General features: G+C 42.1%; 1 protein-coding gene across 8 annotated transcripts in view; it reads right to left on the bottom strand.

Moving 5' to 3' along the window:
• The window catches only part of TNRC6C (trinucleotide repeat containing adaptor 6C), a 70,053-nt gene that overhangs the window by 7,885 nt on the left and 41,885 nt on the right, over positions 1 to 20,283 (bottom strand). For 3 of the 8 annotated variants that reach the window (XM_019621650.2, XM_019621646.2, XM_019621649.2), the window contains 13 exons: positions 16,539 to 16,748; positions 15,163 to 15,329; positions 14,183 to 14,263; positions 13,403 to 13,460; positions 13,051 to 13,196; positions 8,117 to 8,290; positions 6,689 to 6,835; positions 6,140 to 6,259; positions 4,798 to 4,881; positions 4,264 to 4,495; positions 2,482 to 2,649; positions 1,053 to 1,244; positions 758 to 901 (listed from right to left, as the gene is read on the bottom strand). In XM_019621650.2, coding sequence (XP_019477195.1) covers positions 758 to 901; positions 1,053 to 1,244; positions 2,482 to 2,649; positions 4,264 to 4,495; positions 4,798 to 4,881; positions 6,140 to 6,259; positions 6,689 to 6,835; positions 8,117 to 8,290; positions 13,051 to 13,196; positions 13,403 to 13,460; positions 14,183 to 14,263; positions 15,163 to 15,329; positions 16,539 to 16,748 — 1,923 coding nt within the window. The remainder of the gene's footprint in view (positions 1 to 757; positions 902 to 1,052; positions 1,245 to 2,481; positions 2,650 to 4,263; positions 4,496 to 4,797; positions 4,882 to 6,139; positions 6,260 to 6,688; positions 6,836 to 8,116; positions 8,291 to 13,050; positions 13,197 to 13,402; positions 13,461 to 14,182; positions 14,264 to 15,162; positions 15,330 to 16,538; positions 16,749 to 20,283) is intronic. The other 5 variants (XM_019621644.1, XM_010721270.2, XM_019621645.2 and 2 more) reach the window with 3 other exon arrangements.

Below are 20,283 nucleotides of genomic sequence, written 5' to 3'. Positions count from 1 at the left end.
AGCTCCTTCTTGACAGCCTGATTATAATACTCCTGTCCATAGTAGTGTTTATTTTAATAGAGTATACAGAACTTGCCTACTAAGGCACACTGATCACAATTAAACCGAGCCATCTTTCCTTGATCCCCTTCCAGTACATCTAGCTAGTAAGTTGCATAGTCCCAGTGCTTTATTGTTCTCTTAGAGAATACTTTTAGTTCTGTCTGCCAAGACAAAGGGAATGGAAATAGCACTCAGAAATTGCAGTTTACAAGTTAATCCTATTTTTTTTTTTTCCTTTTCTTTCTCTTTGATGGTTTTGGGGAATAAAACAGCTCTAATTTATTTTCCTGAGTGATCTCCTAACAAAGCCACAATCACATATGACAGAAGCCTGCTGCCTCCACAGTTGTGGAACTTTTATATTGTGACTTCTTAAGTATTTCCTGAAGTGCAGGGGGTTGGTCAGAATGGAGAGAAGAATCTTGTTCAAAACAAATTGGTAGGAATTATATATGTTATAAAAACTTCCAGTGACCACAAGAGTTTATATTACATCTCACAGCCCTTCTCAACATAAAAATATTTGCATTCCCAAGGAAAACCAGAAACGTCACAGTTCCATATCGTGTGTTTCTGGATTGTGAGTGAAAGTTCAGAGCAGAAGCTTCTGTAGATAAGATTACATGCAAAAACATCCTACACTCATATTATAGGAAGTCAACTTTGTTGGAAAGAAGAAAGTAAATACAGATGTGAAAGCAACGTGTGTGTTTACCTCCACTCTTGAGAAGATAGCGATTCACATCCTGTATCGTGGTGTTTATGGTAGGCCCTGTTGGGACACTTCCAGGAGTAACATCAGGGTCATTTTCAGGATCAATATTCTGTAGTCCTTTCCATGGCACTCCTGGATGGAATTCTGTTCCAAATATAATAAAAACAAGAGCACATAAAATCACAGTTCTCCAAGGTTTAATTCTTCCTATCGGAAAGCATAGGGATTCAATAAATACAATGTAGAATGACCTTCAACGGCATCAGCTGAACACAAATGCTTTGCGTTTTGTTACCTGGTGGCCAGTTTATGCTGGAGCCATTGGAGATCTTATCACTATCGGTTTTGGCACGTGACCAGCTGTGAGGAACAGCTACAGGTGGGCTGGCAGGCGACTCACTGTTCTGAATCAGATCATAGCGGCCATAAGAGTCATCAATGGAGGACTTCCCCGGAGGACCAATGCTTAAACCTCCAGGTATAGCACCTGTGATGAATGAAATGGAAAGGCTCTGGTTAGGAGTCGGACTAATTTGGGGTATGGGATTTCACCAGTAAGTAATCAATAAAATATAAACACAATAAGGAACAGCCTCTGAAGTCTTACTAAGAATTATAGCTGTGAAGTACACGGCTGGTAAGATCTAGACTCTCAAGCTAGCTAAGGAAACTTGGGTTACTGCCAGAAAGAGAGTAAATAATTCGAATAATCATAGTGAATGGTAAATAGGAATTTGCTGAGGCAGCATGTTACAGAATATCATTGCAGGCACGTCCCCTTCTTGTCATTCTCTAGGTATCTGCCACTGACAGCACAGCAGAGCAATGCCCTGCTGGTCAAACCGAGGGATAAGGAGAAGTACAGGCAGTGGAAGCAGGGATGGGTTGATGGTGGTCCAAAGAGCTGTGGTCAACAGCTCTATGTCCAAGTGGAGGCCAGCCACAAGTGGGGACCCCCAGGGAACCATCTTCAGACCGCTGCTCTTCAACATCTTTGTCAATGGCACAGACTGTGGGATCAAGTGCACCTTTGGCACTTTGCTGATGACACCAAGCTGAGTGGTGGCTGACACAATAGAAAGGAAGAGACGCCATTCAGAGGGACCTGAGCAGGCTTGGAAAGTGGGCACATGAGAACCTAATGAGGTTCAACAAGGCCATGTGCAAAGGTGCTGCACTTGGCTCGAGGCAATCCCAGATGTGCCGACAGAGTGGGAGAAGAACTAGATGATCTTTAGGGTCCATTCCAACCTAAGCCATTCCATGTTTCTGTGATTTGAAATATCGACAACAATTGGGCATAAGCAGTATAGTATCGATAGATTATTTTTTGCAGAAGAAGAAACTGCTGTAAAAGAGAAATAATTCATGCTGCTTATAATACAAAACAGGATACAAGAGAGTTAACAGAGCATCGTGTTCTTACATAATACTTGCACATGCTGCAAACACTAATGGCTTGTTTTATCTGAACTCCAAGATCCCAGCAATAAAATTCCCTAAACGAAAGAACCAGAAAGGTCTGCATGTAGGCAGTTCTGTGTGCAAGAATTTCAATACCCTGCTGAATGTGGTTACAGAAATCTTAAAAATGCCTTAAAGAGTGTACCACTGTACCACTTACCAGCACTCAAACAAAAGAGCAAAATGGGAAAAGATTGGTAATTGCAATGTGACTCAAATTCCAACAAGCCAAACTGACCTAGAAACTAAATGGAACATACCGTGCTTGCTGGAGTTCTGGTCAAGAGAAGAAGCAGCACTAGACAGATTATCCATTGAGTTGGGGTGTGTCCACTGAGGAAGGCGAGACTGGGACTGAGAAGTGTCCTTCACTGACAAACCACCAGTAATGTCCATGTTATTTACATTCATGTTCGGGTTCAGTCCAGCTGAAGGAAAACAGGTCGTTAGACAGCCCTGATACACTGGAGGATTAAAAAGGTGTCTCTGCTTATCAACCCAGCTAAAGGAATTATTAAATACGTCTTTTTAAACATTTATACAGAGATTCAATATGCATGTTTTCAATCTGCTCTCAGAACACTAATTTAGAATAACATTCCTATGAATTCAGAAAATACTAAGTATTGCTAAAAGGAAAAATCAATAAAAACGTAGGGATAGACTTTATATCTGTTGGTATTTCTACTTGCAGTCTTTTCCTTGTCCCAGAAAAGGCATTCTGAAAGAATGCACTGGAAAGCTAAGTTTAAACCAGTGAAGAATTTGCAACATTCCACTGCGAAGCCAAAGTATTCTGAATGTCTCACCAGAGTACTCCTGTGATGTCTGCCATTCTGTTTTGCTAGCAACATTAAAAAAATCTTCAAGCAATTAACTGAAAGGTAACACAAAGAGCTGCTTTTTGACAGAGCAGATATTCAACTACGTGAATACATTCACAGAAGTAGATTGAAAAAAACCACCCCAATGGCTTTCAGAAAGCATATACATAATATATATGTAGGGAATCATTTTAATCTGTTTCAGTGACACAGATCTGGGTCCTTTTTGATATACAATCCTGCATGTTAGCAGATCACAGGAGGCTGATATGGTAGGAACCTCTCACACTCTGCAAATTCTTTTGCCTTCTGATGCTCCCTGCTATAACAGCTCCCCATAGTGGTGAGAATCACTTTCTAAACTTCTGAATGGAAGACAAAGCTTGGCAATTCTATCACATACAGCATAAACAGAGGCACAAAGAGATTACATTAATTCCCCTACTTCATAAAGTCTATGGCATACAGCAAGCAGTCATGAAGAACAGGTCTGAAGTGTCACCATCTCAAGGCTCTGAGTACATTTCTTTTGACACGGATCACATTTGACAGATCTGTGTATCACCTACCACAAAATGCCCAGTGAAGAAGATTTCACAAACTTCCTGGACAATTTTTTTCCAGTATCATACTTCCCGTGGAGCAAATAAATGATTCTTAATGTTTAAGGATCTCTTTTTAACCAACACAAGTTGGTTATTTCTTGCATTAACAACGTGCACATACCACTTCTTGGAAGCTAGCTTTTATGTTTTTGAAGATGTCTCTTGAATCACGCCTTTAAATTGACCAAAGAATTGCATTTTAAACTCAGCACTCATATTTTCAAAATACCCAATCATCTCCACAACACTCTGCATTCCATCAAACCCATCTGGGTCTGTCTTGAAATACATTGACCAAAGCTGACGATTCACTAGTGCTGATTAAGTGGAGATTTCAAGTGACTGCTTATAGATAATATTTGTTCATTTTAGATTTTAGTATTAAATGCACGAAGGGCTAAGTACCTAGATAAGTAATTAGCTAATCTTCTGTTCTGCAAAGCATACAGATCACTAGTACCAAAACCACAGTTTTGTTTAGGCATTTCAGCAGTATTTAATACGCATTTATTTTGTATTTATTATACTGTAGAGCTCGTACTGGAGGACAAAATAATGACAAACGCTCCCTCTGCCTTTTGCATATGGAACTGCTTTGAGGAAGGACACATACCAAGAGGGTAAGGAGCAAAGGTGTTCGGTGAAGACTGTTGCTCTTTGGTCTGCAGGTCAGGAAGGCCGGGAGCCTGGGGATGGGGTGAAAAGCTATCCATGGCTGATTTGCCTGCAGAGGGGTGCAAAGATAGATGTGGAGGGGGAGGCTGCTGCTTCATAAGCAGGGCCTGGGCCAGCTGGCGCTGGTGCTGCTGGATCTGCTGCTGCATGTTATTGATTGTACGTGCAACCTGGCAACAAAAGAGAACAAATCAGTAACTGCTCGATTCGCAATGACTTAAGATTTCTTATGCCTTTTTCTACACTTAGATAGATCTCTTTGCAAATAAAAATTGACTGAATTAAATGCTGAAGAGCTTTCCTCCAACAACTGAGGTGCTGCGAAGCAGCTTTATCCCCCCAGCACTCTTACCCTCCCAATACTCAAACCATGGACTATATTATTGTTTCTAAGGTTTGGTATCATGTTCAATCTCTTTAAGCTTTTGAAACCAAACTCTGATGGTGGAATTGAATTGGTAACCAAACCTACTTGCTGCTCCTGTTGTCTCATGGGTCCGGAAACATTACGCTGAGCCTGTAACATCTGCTGCTGGATTTGTAAACGTTGGTACGCCTACGGGATGGAAACCAGAGGTCAGAGACTCTAACATATACAAGAACCCTAACAAGCCTGCCTGAGCTGATCTGGTATGATACACAATAGGGAAGAAGCACTGGAGTTTTCTGAAAACACACAATGAAGCAAATGTAACGATCTTGTTAAGAACGTATTCCAAAATGCTTTTGTTTAAGTTCAGCATTGTTTCTCTTTAAATCAAACAGGCTACTGAGTAGGTTCACCAGCAGTATGGATTCATTCAACATAGGAACGTGCTTTCCTTCTGAAAAATGTGCCAAAGGACAAAATAAAACATAAGATTATAAAGTTATCCAAATTGGGTAAATATCAACAGTTATTTTCTATTAGTTGTTGTTTTTATTCTGATTGCACATTGCATTTCATCAGTTGTGTGACTTTACTCCAGAAAAATCCCACAACTTTAATGTCGTTCACTGGGCAAGGCATCATTTCCCTGAATCATCTGAATTCAAAATCCAAAGGAGTTCTCTACAGGTATTTCCCAAGTAGCTTTATACTGTCCAATCAATGGCATGAGATCAGTGCTGTGCTTCTCAAAACTGGAACATATGATCAGAAATGAAATACCAAATCTTGTTACTAAGAGAAGAGTTAGACTAGCACATGACATCAGTAATGAAGGTAATCTGTCAACCACAATTTTATATTTAATACAAGCAAACACTAACAAACTGCTGGCACAGAATATAACTTTTAAAGAAACCCACAATATGTGATTAAATAAAACATATATTTGCAAATGTAGCAAAGATACACAACTTTCCAAAAACAAGCAGTCCTTACAGCGTGATTAACATCCATACCATTAATGACAGGAAATGCACCACGCACTTTATTGTTTAGTGAGGTAATGGAATGCAGTTCCTACATAACTCAGGTGACTGACACTGCCAAGCTTTCTGTCTTGTTATGTTGTGACACTAATTTCCCAGTTGGTCAATGAGTTGCACGTGCTTGACTGTAAGAGGCAGATTTAGTGCTGTTTGATAATATACAGTTGCAACAAGACTTTTTAGTTCCCCTGATATGCTGTAAAGGATAATTATTCCACAAAGCCTGAGGCAAAAACCATGGTTTTGTTTCTTTGAAAAGGAGCTCTTCCAAAGAAATCACCATCTAACTGCTTTAAATATCTGCCATGTCCATTTAAAGACTTAGTTGCTGTTCTCTTATTTTACCTTCATGCCTTCCATCCACATTTAGAGCTTACTTGCCAGGTTTTCACACTTACCAGCTGCAGCTGATAGAGCTGGTTCAACATCGTCATATGCTGAGGATTAATTGGCGAGGTTAATAGTGCAGGGTTGAGACCAATGTTTTTTGCTGCAAACTGCAAAAGCTGTGCTTGAACCTAAGGAAGAGCAGTGTATTAAGCACTGTATATTCACTGTTAACACTGGCAGCTGTGTAAGATGTAAGAAAGAGTCACAAGGCATCAGCTGAATAATATTACTATTGTATAATTGTGTAATAAATCATTAAAAAAATTAATAGGCTCTAAGTAGGTCTTAGTAACAATGCTCACATGTGTATTTACAGAAAGTAAAAGAAAAAAAGAGAATGAAGTCCTCAGCTTTCTAGGAACACTGCCTTTTGCAAAAAGGAGCAAGAGAATCTGCATACACAGATAACACAGAGTACACAGGAAGAACATTTCACCATGTAACATGCTTAATGCCTGCAGAGCCTCAGGATCATCACAGAATAAGCATGCAGAGGAGAAAGCACACGGGAGAATTCTAGGAAAAAGGAGAACATAAGACTGGAAGCTCCACCTCACCTGAGGGGATAGAAACTGAGGCACTTGAGCACGAAGACTAGGCTGGGATGAATTAAGAGGTTGCACTGGTGGTTGCTGCGGCTGTTGCATGGTCCTGGCTTGTGCTGCTCCGCTATTGCCAAACATACCCAGATTGCCACTCGGTATCTGCAGTGGGACAAGAAGGACATCGGCCTTGAAACACTTCACTCAACACAGAAGCTCAGAGTTCCTTATCTGTGCAGCCTGTATCCCCTGTGACTACGACTGGCACAGACAGAGAATCCAGGACTGTTCTGGGAGAAGCCTTGTTGACAATAAGGCTCAGAATCAGGCACTGCAAGCGCTACCATACACCCAACAACACCCCAAACCTGCCAAAACTTTGTAAGGTGTCAGAACAAAAGGCAGCTGAAGGTGAAGATCTCTTTTATAAGGATGCATAAGGCTGGAGGTCACAAGATGAACAATGAAAAGTACTCATAAAAATATCTGTATTTATGCAGGAACAAACAGGAGAACGAAGTCATTAAACTCACATTCTAACCATTAAGTTATCTAGGCAGTTTTTATACATATTCATTTTACAAACCCACTGATAATAGATGTGCTATTAGAGCTGCCTCCTCTTCAGATATGTGTACTGGGTGGTAAGTGCTGAACAAGTACTGCCTTTAGAAAACTAGCCTAGAATATGCATAATAGAAGCCACAACAGAACTCTCTCTCTCTCTCTCTCTCTCTATATATATACACACATTTATATTTCTTTTTCTTATTTTAACTAGTACTTCAATTTATACGGCAAAAATAACTTCTACATAAACAAGAGTAGTCCATGACCTCTCCATCTCATTCTGTTTATGAATCTTCCCCTTCACCTCCTCTCCCTTCTCCTGTTCTTTCAGTATGTTCTATCCAGGGGCCAAAACTCCTCTCCTGCACGATGTTGCGTTTGACCAGAGAAAGCACAGCTCCCTTCCTACCACCTGTCAAAGCCGTGAGCTGCCTTGACATTTATGACATGAATAAATAAAACCGCATCACTTCTCACCCATCTCATCACTGAATAATTACTCCAGCCAGGAAAGATGAATTAGAGCAATGTCTCTGTCTTAAAAGTCTGTGACAATTAGCAGTGCCTCAAAAAAGAACCCTCACATCAATCAAGGCTGAGCTACACCGGGGCTTGCTGGTATAAATCCATAACACTACAGCCTCTTCTCAATGCATGCGTGTAATTAGTAGGCTAATTACAACCAAGCAGTTGTTTTATGTCCAATAACGTGAAATGTTTACGCAGCAGGTAGCTTCTTCACTGATATTTCAAGTGAACAAAGACTTTGTGTGCATTTTCAGTTCAAAGCCCCATTTCCAAGGGGAAGGGACAGGCGCAAGCTGCGAGTCCGAGCGCTGCAACTCAAGCTGTGACCTCTCTGAACAGCCTTACCTGTCGAGAAGAATTCAAGTTTTGCATGCCCAGCCCTGAGGCAATCCCGCCCAGGGTCTGATTAGGGAGTGCACTGTTTGAAAGGGGGAGCTTCAGGCTTGGTGAAGGCAAAAATGGTGAAGTAGTGGGCTCTTCCACTAGGCCGCCATCCTGATTGGAGAAAGAAAGGGTGAGCTGCGTGCAGTGCCCAGGAGTGAGCAGCACACAGAACAGTTGCCCATGAGAATATAAAGGGGCGTGGATGAGTAAAAATAAAAAAAATGTGTGTTTAATTAAAAAAAAAAGAGGTATGAATGATGGGAATGAAAAGCATGGAGTGAAGGAAGAAGAGAAAGAGAAACAGCATTAAGGTACTGTTTTTCTTTACTTTGTCGCACTTAATCCACAAATGCACAACCACCCTCTGCCACCTCCCAGCAGGAAAGCAGGGCTCGAGGCACCCAGAGCCCCAGGCAGCCCCTCGCTAAAGCTGGGCTGGGGAGAGACCTCACAGGGTTTGGGGAGGTCTGCATGACTCTGCTAAACTCCCAAAGCAGAGCACAGACAGGCAGTGCAGTGCTCCTGCTAACCCTGACAGGTTCGATACGTGAATCTGACACCGGCCTGCATTTGGTTCCACATCACAGCCCTGTTTATAAGAAAACATTTTTGCACTAATCCCCTTTCCTAACTCAGACACATGAGCCTCTTTTAATATTCTCATAGCGGTGACTTATTAATATCCACTCTGAAACACTACCGCACCCACGGAGCACAGACACTTAAAACCAATACTGATAATGTTGTCTGTGTGGCCATGCTAGGAAAGCCACGAAGACACTGCCCAAACCCCCAGGAGGAGGCACATAAGGAGCCCCTCTCCTAACGGGGCTGCAGGGAACCAGGGCTGAACACGGATGTGATGCACATAAAGCAGCCCCTGTGGGGGGCAAACAGCACAGCAGAAAATAGAGCACATCCCATAATCCCCGGTCTAACAGGTAGCTATGTGGGCAGCACTGCGGTGGGGCACTCAGCTCTCTCTCATGCTGGGCTTTGATGTGTGGGCAGCCTGCAGCAGGCACCATCAAACAGTGCTGGTGTACAAAGCACGGCTCCAAAAGCAGGCAGAGGGCAAAGCCCTTTCATTTGCAGCGTAGCAGACTGGTGTTTTTCTAGCAATGTTTTCAGTGCAAAGAAAGGCCTTTGTACAGGTGGGGAGCTAGGTTAGATCAGTCGTTAAATCCAATCCTCCTTTGTTAGCAAAGCAGCCCCGTCCTCAGAGCAGATACCCAAACAAACGGCCTCGTGCAGCAGGGATCTCAGGAAATTTCACGTCCTAAGATAATCTTGAGAAATGCATTTTCAACAGCTCTCCTTTGATGCAAAGAAAGTTTCTCTGCTATCAGGCACACTGACACTCGACATGCTATCTGACTGTCCTAGGGGGACACTGACATTTTCTAATGATATCCCCAAGGCCTTTCAGCTCAAGATATTTTACATTCTACTGGACATCAGTCACACTCTACAAACAACTGCAGCCTGCATGACAGTAACAGGTTCAAGGATTTCTGCTCTGATCACAGACACGTGTTTCCAATTCTGCCCCTCTCTCTTTAAAGTGAAAATCATTTCAAGTTCCGTGTGTGCTCTCTTTCAGGTGCCATTGTTTCCTTTGTGAACAGAACTACTGACCAAAAGAGACCAATGCACCAATGCAATCCCTTCCCATGCCCCAGATTACTCAAATATTGTCCCACTGATACTCTTTTTCCTCCTTTTGGAATGAGGCACTGCTGGGGGAGGTGGAGGACAGCCATGCTAGAGATTTGGGCATCTGATTTCTGCTCTGTTCTGCTCTAGACCATTGTCACCTTGAGCGTGTTCTCTGGCTGACCTACAGCATGTGTCTTTGGTTTTATTTCTAACACATTGTTTGCATTCACTCGGGTTTGATTTTCTGAATATAACTTAATGCAAGAGGCAGACTGCTGCACAACCCTGTGCCCTACAGCTGGGGCTGAAATCAATTCATTTCACATCAAGTATTCAGCCATTCTCAATCCAGACCAGGTGATACCTTCACTGCAGACAGTGGCTTGTTACCTGTTATTTTTCAGACTTTTTCTGCACTATTTCTTGAAAAGTAGTATTTTCTAACCCAACTTTTCCTGTCCATCTCTCTTCAGTGATGCTCTCACAAATGGATGTTACATTTCTCCCCAAGGTGAAAATTCTGCAACCCCCCTGCATTTGAATTGTTAAAATGATGCTCAATCCAGCACTGCATTTCACTTCATGGAAAGGACTTCGACACAGCTGCACAACGCTACTGGAGGCAGTATTTCCTTCTACACTGAACAAAATGCACCATCCTTATGCCCAACAAAACATTACTTTCAGGACACCGGAAGGTCTCTCACAACAGTTCCATGTACTAGATATGACAGAATACAAGCACTCTTAAGACATTTTGGTGCTACGAGCTATGGACAGTTTGGCAGAGGATTCCTGGATCCCTGCCCACAACAACTGTCACTTCATGAATGAAGGACCTCAAAAAACGGTCCTGTATTAAGGATGAAATACCTCATCTGTTATCCCAAAGACAAAAAAACTGACACTCAGGAGAGACAAGTGGGACCAGAATGTGAGGAACAGGCTGGAAAAAAATCCAACCAACACTATATTTGAATTAGAAACAAGAGAATAGTGCGGACAAGTAGAGTGTTTGTGGAAAACCTTGATGGCAGTGAACAACCACCAAGACTTTTACACCTCAACAGCAGAGAAAAAGAGCAGATTGAAGACCAAAACAACAGTGAAAGAGGGCCTTAATTTTCAAGGAGAGAATTTCCTACATGCTCAAGAATTTGGGAGGATATTTGCAAGCAGCATCAGGCCACGGAAGAAAGGACTCTATGCTGGTGATGTGTGAGAAAGCATAAAAAAGAGAAGGTAGAAGCACAAAGTAAATGACAAAATAAAACCCACCAAACTTGAGTTCTAATGCTCTGGAATGGTACCCGAGACCAAGCCCAGACAGTTTCAGAAAAGAGCCAATGAAACACACTAGGCTTATTTCTGCTATCCTTCAGGATGCTGCCAGGAACACCTTACATGCACTTCTTTCAAGTCTGATGTCTCCAGAAGACATCACGTAACATCTTCATGCAAACCTGATGCCTAAGCACAGCATGCTTGCCACCAAGTATAAGGTAATGTGGTTGAGATCACAGGGTACTGCCAGGCTGGATTTTTGTTTTCTCAGAGCCACTGGATTTTCTCCTTTCTCCTTTTATGGCGCTACAGAGCAGGATAATTTCCTGAAAAAATAATGCAATTAACAAAGCACTGTGTGCCAAAGACTGACTCAATGTGACACAGAATAAAGAATACATGAGTTAAATGCTGACACAATCAGCTGACTGAGGCAGCAATGAGCACAGCAACCTAGCTTACAACTTCTTCAAGAAGAACCCTGTATAACTCATGGAAGACTAAAGCTGAGGAAAAGGATAAGGACAAGACAATAGGTAAAATGAGGAATGTCAGCTAGATTGCTTTGTGCAGCTGTGGCACCAACCACGGAAAAGATGACCTGATCAAAAAGAGAGGCAGCTCCAGGTTTCTGCTCTGAAGCATTACCCCGAAGGACAAAAAGGCTCTGGAGAAGAGCTACTCCAGTAGCATGAGATGTAAATACAGAGAGAATATCATAGGGGGAAAAAATCTATTCTTAGTAAAGATGCTGTATTTGTTTAATTCACTTAGCAAGTTGCTCAACACTAACAAATATAGTTTGGGATTATTTCCTCTATCATTTTAAAGTCGCTGTGACAGATTATGCCTAGACTGACAGATTTTACTTGCTGTATGAATACTAATCATTCTAGTACACCCTTCTCAATACCTGTGTTTAACATATGTTTCCATAATTATGTGTTATGCTGCACATAATACACCCCTCCCTTGTGCAGTAAATTTACTGCACAAGATATTGCTATTCAAGAGAAGAAAAGGCTAGCTGGCATGCATGCACTAATTCTGTGACCTCCATGATGAGAGGGATCTTTCAATTAACACTCATTGAGGTTGGACACAAACAAATAGTTTGGCTGTTGTTAAGAATGAATTTCGAGTGGCAGGAAGAGAAAAAGAAGAGCCAGGTAAAACCTCACATGTGAGGGATCAAGGCTATGATGGACACACACTGATACCTAGTGTCCTAGTGCAGTGCCATGCTGATTTTCTTAATACAATTCTTGGGATCTGTCACAGCTCACACCTTAACTTCAACCGTAATGCTACACTTAAGACTGTAAGAAGGGTGGACGATTAGATAGAATGATTATTCCTGGTCAATAAAGTTTTTAATACAGTCTATTAACAAGTTAGGTATCGTTCCTGTCTCACATCCTGTAAATAGCTTATGTAAAATGAACTGGTTTCAGCACAGCTTGTAAAAAAGGCACTGCTTTCTGCAACTGAAAAATAAAATAATATCAACTTTTACAGACATTTCAGATAACTCATGAAATAAAGACTGGCACCTACAGAATGCTCACTCCTGATGAACAATTTTGGGTGGAAGGGATTCTGAGGCGTTTCGGTGAGTCTATTTATAGGGCATTGCGTCAGGTTGTCACTCCCATTTCCTACTGAAGATCTGGCTACACTTTTCCCTACATTCTGTTCTTTAGGTACTTTGAATCTTGGACACCTGAACCCTCCTCATTCATTGCACAGTGCTGGAAAATTTGTCATATGTGACCACAGAAAAAGGAAGCTCATCTGAGAAGCTGTTTACGACTGTCTGCTCTTTGACTTAAAAATACCTCAGCTCCTCGTTCCTGACTTAACTAAAATACTGAAGCATTCAGTAGGATTCAGTGGTATTTCTCCAGTGTACAGTCTTAACCTGTGCATCATACTCATACTTCTGAACCTACCTTGTCAAGGAAGGTGGGGCGGTCCATGGAAGACTCTTTGGAGATTGGTGGTGGGCGGCAGCCAAGGGGTTTGGTGACCATTCCATTATAGTCGGTCACTCCCATTCCACGCTTGTCCATTTCCACCTTCTTTTCCAGCAGAGCACCTTCAGAGAAAAGAAAAATCGATTCAAGAAGGTGGCACAAAGACAGTGAATTTGCCAGCATCAGTGCTTCCTGTTTACAAAAGCAAAAACCCTCAGTAAAAACACGTCATCCAGCTCAACTGGACAAGATCAAATTCTCAGAATCATAAATTTTGGGTATTTTTTTCCCATTAAAGGAAAAAAAAATCAGTTGCAGAGACACTTACTCATGGCCTGATCAAGATTCATATTGTTGCTCTTCAAGGCCTCTTCCGCTGGTTCTCTCTGTCAAAAACACAGATCACGTTAAAAGAACTAATTGTGCTTATAAGATTTCAAAGAAAACAGAAAACACATCATAATTCTGGATTTAATATTTACTCAGTGACACAAACGTCTGCATGTATTTTTTTTCTGCTTTTACTAATTCTCACAGCAGTTCAGTTTGTTAAGTGTGTACCACTTCTGCAAGGTCGAGTCACAGTCTTCTGCTATTCCAATTTCTTCCTGTTTTCTATGGTGAACTTAAACATTACTACTATGTGCCCTTCCTTAAAAATACAGCTTTATTCTCGTTTCATCTATGTAATAAGGAATTATTTCCGAACTTCAAAGTAACACCGTAAAACTCTGTTTCCTAAGTTCTACAAATATCATCAAGCAACCTCAGAGAGCACTCTGCTGGCTTATGACAGATTCCTGAAACTGAACTAAATTTCTAATTGTGTAACAGAACTGCTTCCCAGTCTGAAGAAGACATCATCTTCCTGTACTTTCAGTCCGAAACACTGAAAAACAATAAGTTCAAGCTCCCCACCCCTGGAGGCATTCAAGGCCAGGCTGGATGTGGCTCTGGGCAGCCTGGTCTGCTGGTTGGTGACCCTGCACACAGCAGGGGGTTGAAAGTAGATGATCGTTGTGGTCCTTTTCAAACCAGGCCATTCTATGATTCTACAATTCTAACAACAGCTTAGCCCCAGGTATGCTGAGCTATGAGCACTACTCACAGGGAAGCCCATATCTGTGAGCTGTTTTATCAGGCGGTTCATGATCCAGGCCTCATCTTGCTTGCTAGATGTCTTCATGCCCTTGGTAAACAAGCAGGAGATTCCATTAACGGTTGGCTTCCCACACCCGTAGTAGTGAGATGTAAATCAAGTACACAAGCAGTTTTTCTTGTTAATAGTAGATACTATTGCAAGATATATCAGTACACTAATTTAAAAAGTATTCAGAGCCCTACGATCATTGCAACTTTTTTCCCTTCCACTACAAATTATCCAAACTCTACAATCACCATCAAACTCCATCTCTGTTCAACAGGTATTCCATGTACCACTTCCTATTTGATTTCATGACCACTGAATTAAAGCCACCTTTGAATTTAAGTATTTCATGGTAATTTTGGCAGAGAACCACAATGAAATAAAAAAAATCTGACAAGCTTGATTGAATCATTATGCTGATCACAGCCTGTGTTGGGTAACGGAGTAGTAAGTGGACTGATTAAATGCATTCCCAATTTCTTTAAGTTCCAGGCTTCCTTTGTCCTGAAATGAGGTACATGCAACAGAAGATGTCTGTTACATTACTGGGTATGATCTTGCTTAAGCATGGCATCACTACAAAACTGCTTCCTTCTCATATCTATACAAATCTTAAAGTTATCTACTTGTTTCTCCAAACAGAAAATAAGTATTTTTTGCTGGACTACTCCATCACGAACTACTGTTTGTTTTCTAGCACTACACAGTGGCTGAAGGCTTCTAACAGTTTTCCCATTGACACATCATCATTTCTTCAGACTTGCCCTGGAAACAAGGTCAGCTGTACTCCAGTATGGAAGCAATGAGCTGTGTTGGTGTTCTGGTGCCAGGGGTACATTTATTGCCAGATGTAATGCAAGAGAAAATCTCTAACAACAGATTCCAGAAATGCTGCACTGTACTTCTACTCATTCCCAGAGACCATCTTTATTTTTTCTCACCTTTTGAAGTCCTTTCTTTGGGGCATTCCCCCAGGAATTACAGGAGGAGCTGCTTTCTTGTGAAGCAGTATTATTCCACATATCTCCTTCTTCATCTTCCCACTGACTAGTACTGAGATTCACTTCATCCCCACCACTGCCCCAGCCTTCTTGCATAGATTTTGAAGCTGAAGGGAAAGAGGGAGAAAAAAATCAGACCTAATTTTATGCAAATTTTACAGAAATAGACTTTTATACCATAGCCTACATGCTAACGTTTAAGTGTTTTCGAGAGGTATAGAGGTTCATCAAATAGCTTAACTGGCATTAAACGATGAGGACTCCTCCTTTGAAGACAACAAAAAAGAGAAGTGCTCTAAATAGAGCTACAGAAGGAAAAAGTCCAGCAATGGCAAATCTTCCTTTCTCCTAAACAAGAGAGATCTGTGACCCTTCCCGTCTCCTAGGAACAAGGAACCAGAAGTATGACCACACACTTGTGTACAATTTTGCTTTCCGTGAATCTCACAATTTCAGCCACCACATTCTTCCACTGGACAAAACCAAATTGCAAGGTTACTAATGGCCAGAAATTCATTCACACCTCAGAAGAATGAGGTCTGAAAGGAGCAAGCAGGCTGCAAGGAACACTGTACAGTAAGTGACGAGGCTGTGTCAGCTCTATCTGTTTTATTGTTTAGTCTGCTTAAAGCAGGGATCATTCATTCTAAGACCTCTCGTTCTTTTCAGGTTTTCTGGGACTTTTAAACTATCTCTCACTGCAGCATTTAGCACAATAACACTTAAAGATTACCACAGCCTGAGCGTTAGTTTAAAACCAGACCTGCAGCCTTCAGGGCCGTTGGAGACTTAAGATTTTTATCAAATAACTTTTGTTAGAAAACAAGAACCAGAAAGCAGCTCATGGTGCTGTAACAGCTGAAGCAGATATCCACTCTTTCAGTATAACAGATGAGTGACATTACGACCAGCCACTTTCATGTGCTTCTTCTCCTCCCAAAGTTGATCCTATCTCGACTGAGCCCAGTTTCTTCTCATCCTAATACAGGTTTCTTTCAGGCGTTGGTCACACAGTCCCGCAGTTTCCTTTTTTCCTATGCCTGTGTTATTTACACTGTACTGTCCTTAAAGAACGCAACAAATACCCTTAAGGAACACGCTTAAATTTACTGGACAAGTTTGTTAAATTCATGCTTTTAAATGAATCTGGTATCTGGAATCACAGAAGTTTCGAGAGACCTAAAGGAGCTCTGAAAATGAAATTAAGCAATTCTGAATTAAACACACAGGAGAATGAGAAGCCCTGCCTGCAGTGCTGGCAGCAGCGAACACCTTTGCCTTCTTTTATCCCCACCCCGTGATGCCCACCCACGTACCTGGTTTGCACAGTGCTGGGGCAGCAGCTGGAGCGGCTGTTCTGCCGTAGGTCCCCGCTGGCTCAGCAGGGCTCTCTCCCCACCCCGTCCCACTGCTGGGGGGTTTCCCCCACGCCGACGTGCCGTTATCGACTGCAGCAGAAGGGGATGATGGCTCTCCCCAAGAAGCTTCGCTCTTCGTGTGGACGTTAGGCATTTCTCCCCAGCCTGCTGGAGCGAGGCAAGGAGGAAGAGTGATGAGAGGTTTCTTTTCAAAGTGGGACATTTTATTCCAGCCTTTAACTGGAAAGAGCATGAAACAGTAATAGAGTAACTACAGCTCGTTACTCTAACTATAATTAGTAACTCTCCTATGAAGAAAGGCTGAGGGAACTGGGATTGTTTAGCTTGGAAAAGAGAAGGCTCCAGGGAGACCTCTTTGTGGCCTTCTAATACTTGAACAAACAGGAGGGGGAACGGCTGTTTACACGGGTGGGTAGTGATAGGACAAGGGGAATGGTTTTAAACTGAGACAGGGGAGGTTTATGTTGGATATTAGGAGGAAGTTTTTCACCCAGAGGGTGGTGAGGCACTGGAACAGGTTGCCCAAGGAGGCTGTGGATGCCCCATCCCTGGAGGCATCCAAGGCCAGGCTGGATGTGGCTCTGGGCAGCCTGGGCTGCTGGTTGGTGACCCTGCACATAGCAGGGGGTTGGAACTGGATGAACGTTGTGGTCTTTTGCAACCCAGGCCATTCTATGATTCTATTATAAAATAGATTCAAAAATCTCCTTGGTTTAGTCTCGAAAGTCCTTCTCTTTTCTCACACCTTGTATGCAAGATATTATTTGCTTGCTAACACTTTCAACACAGATTACATATGTAGATAACATTCCCTAAAGCTCTTATTACAGCTCGTGGCTGTGTTCACTGCTTGTTCCTTCTCTGAGGCTCTGTGCAATAATCAATTTATTATTTTTTTTTTACAGCAGAACTAGACTAGACTGCAATTAGAATGAGGACTGGCAGGTAGCAGCCCCTGCTTTCCTGCAGAGTATTACTTTAACTCATAAAAGCTACTGTAAAGAAGCTACTGCACAACACAAGCTACTATAAAGAAGCTGCCTCAGTCTGGCTTGAACGTAATGCGCTTAAATCCGTGTGCCACCGAGCTCAGTGCTGGAGCTGTGTGTGCCAAGAACTGCTTCTGCAACCTACAGAGTAACACAGAGCAATGCAACAGAATTGGAACTGGAATTTAATGTGTCCCTTACGTCTTACAAAAAGGTTTTTTTTGTCCCAACGTTTTGTGTTGTTTGTTTTTTTAACCTTTCTTTTGTTGCACACAGGAGTTCAGTAGTTTTGTTGAACAGCAGCACTTGAGAAAAGTGTTTTTGGAGCTGAATGTTATTTAAGTGCGTGTGTTTTATTCCAATGAATGAAGGCCCTGCCCATCTGTAGCTTCTGGCTCACAAAATGGAAACAGGACTAGTTAAGAAGGAAACAATTCAGCTCACGAAATCAGCCTTAAACCAAAACCCATGTATGAGAAAGGCAAAGTGTAATAAGCTGTAGACTGTAAATTCCAAAGAATCGGTCCTGCTGCTCTTTAATCAACACTGAATTTCGAATGAAGACCATGGACATGCAATGTCCAAGTTAAGTTCTTTAAATGCACTGAGAAGCCATACGGGATTACAAACAACGAGGGAGCTAGGCTTCATTGAAAGATAATGCTTGAAAGCACCCAACACCAAACAAAATGTATTAAATGGAAGTTTTCATACTGTCTCACCAAATCAAGTTCAGTGCAGGAACGAAACAAATACAAGCTGAAGGGTGCTGAGTGCTGCAAAGACGTGCCAATGCTAGCTCTATCCTCCCCTCTGAGGTAAGGACCCCTCTGCTCACATCACTGTCTGTGTTACCTTTGTATGGCTCTGCTTTACAAACTTAACAAGGAAGGTAAGGCTACACATTCAAGCAGATGCTAAATCCTGAAGTGAAGTGGAAAGAAGATACTTGCTTTGCAGCCTCCAGAAGTCAGTTGTAAATTAGGTTTTTCCTGGATTTTTACAACATCTAGTATGAGTCGTATCTGAAACAGACATCAGTTTGAAGAGCCTGCAGTCCCAGTGCAGCAGATCCCAAATGTTATTGCAGAGGGCTGAAGCAACACGCAGAGCTACTTCTAAGCTCCCTTACACAGCCCTAGGGAAGCAAAACACCTTCCTAACTGTCTCAAATCTAAGCTAGTCTTCCACTTTCAAAAATTCTTACTATTTTCCTCTCTGAAAACAACACACATGTAGGCTTTCCTAAGAAAAAGCCCCACGCTTTTAAAACAAAACTACAAACAAATGTCCCTGCATGAATGCTGTTTTGCAACAGCGTAAGCTCTGCTAAAGGGCTCCTTGGCAAGAAAGTGAAGCATTAATGCTGCAGTTTTTCAACTGTTAGAATTGCAAGAAACAAAGAGATCACAGTGAGTAATGAATACGGCCACATTGGCAGAGTTTTGTTTTATAGAAATAAAAACATAATTAACATTGGGCCTCAGCCAACAGGAAATCCTCAAGGGAAAGTGAAATGTTAACTGAGTTATGGCAGGATGCAGTTGTTTTCCCTCAAAATAACCCTATGGCCATTTAGATGATAGAAACTGTTCTCCTTGAAGTCGTTTGGTCTGTGATATATAGCAGAGCGTATGACTACAGTGCAGGCAAACTGAAGTATGAGAGCCTTATGCAGATGGAGATGGAAGAGATTTAGGAGAAAAAAAGATAGTGTATCATTAGTCTGCTCATGCAGCGAATAAACAAGGTGCAGCAGTGTGTACTCGTGTATGCACCCACGGGAAGGTTCCTGCACCCTTTAACCTCAGGTCCCATCTCCTGCAAGCTTCATGCAGTGGGGCTCAATGCCTTCTTGCATGGCTCGGCACTGGGGAAGCTCTCACTTGGCTCTCAGCAAGGTCATGGCTGCATGAAAGCAGAGAACAGGTTTCTCAGTAACCTGGCCATCTCCCAGAACAGAACTGTCAGAGACCTGAGTACCCACAACATTTTAGGTTCTAAATTTTAGGATTTTAGGTTCTAAATGAGCGCCCTAAAGGAGCTCAGAGCTGCTCCTCCGGTTTCCAATCCACTCTGATGGAAGTTCAAAGGATGATGCACTGCTCCCATCTTTTGCTCCACGGAAATCACAGACTGCAAGTGGCACTGGAGCTGCTCCCAGCAGAACAGCAGGAGATTGCAGAAGCAGCAGAAGAATTCAGACTTTGTTTAGATTTTTTCAAAGGAGAGCATCCAACCCTTCCCAGCATTTGCAGGAAAGATCTCCTGCTGTTTGGGATCCAAAAATCCCTTTCTCACTCATCCCTGTTTTGTCACTTTGTCTTTCTAAATAACCCACTGCTGGCTTGGGATGGAGCTCCTACAACCAGAAAGGAGTACATTTATCACATGATCCATCCTGGTTTTTGTGTGCATTTATTTACAACACGAGAAGAAACTTCTCAGAGCACGATGCACTTCATGAAGTGCGTACCAACATCTGCTTCCCATCAACAGCTTTTAAGCTCCGCAAAGAATGCTGAGAATTTCTGAGGATGGGTGACAACTCGAATAACAAGGCTGTAACTTGGCCTGCATTTCTGAGCTAACACAGCATAAACTTCTATTTCAAAAGGAACTGCTATTCCTTTGTGAACCATTAATTAGTTCTGTACAGCAAAACTAAGAGCTACCTCTTGGTTGTCAGTGTG

The sequence above is a fragment of the Meleagris gallopavo genome, chromosome 20 (genome assembly GCF_000146605.3).
Source record: "Meleagris gallopavo isolate NT-WF06-2002-E0010 breed Aviagen turkey brand Nicholas breeding stock chromosome 20, Turkey_5.1, whole genome shotgun sequence".
NCBI lineage: Eukaryota > Metazoa > Chordata > Aves > Galliformes > Phasianidae > Meleagris > Meleagris gallopavo.
This window is presented reverse-complemented; position numbering and strand designations above follow the sequence as displayed.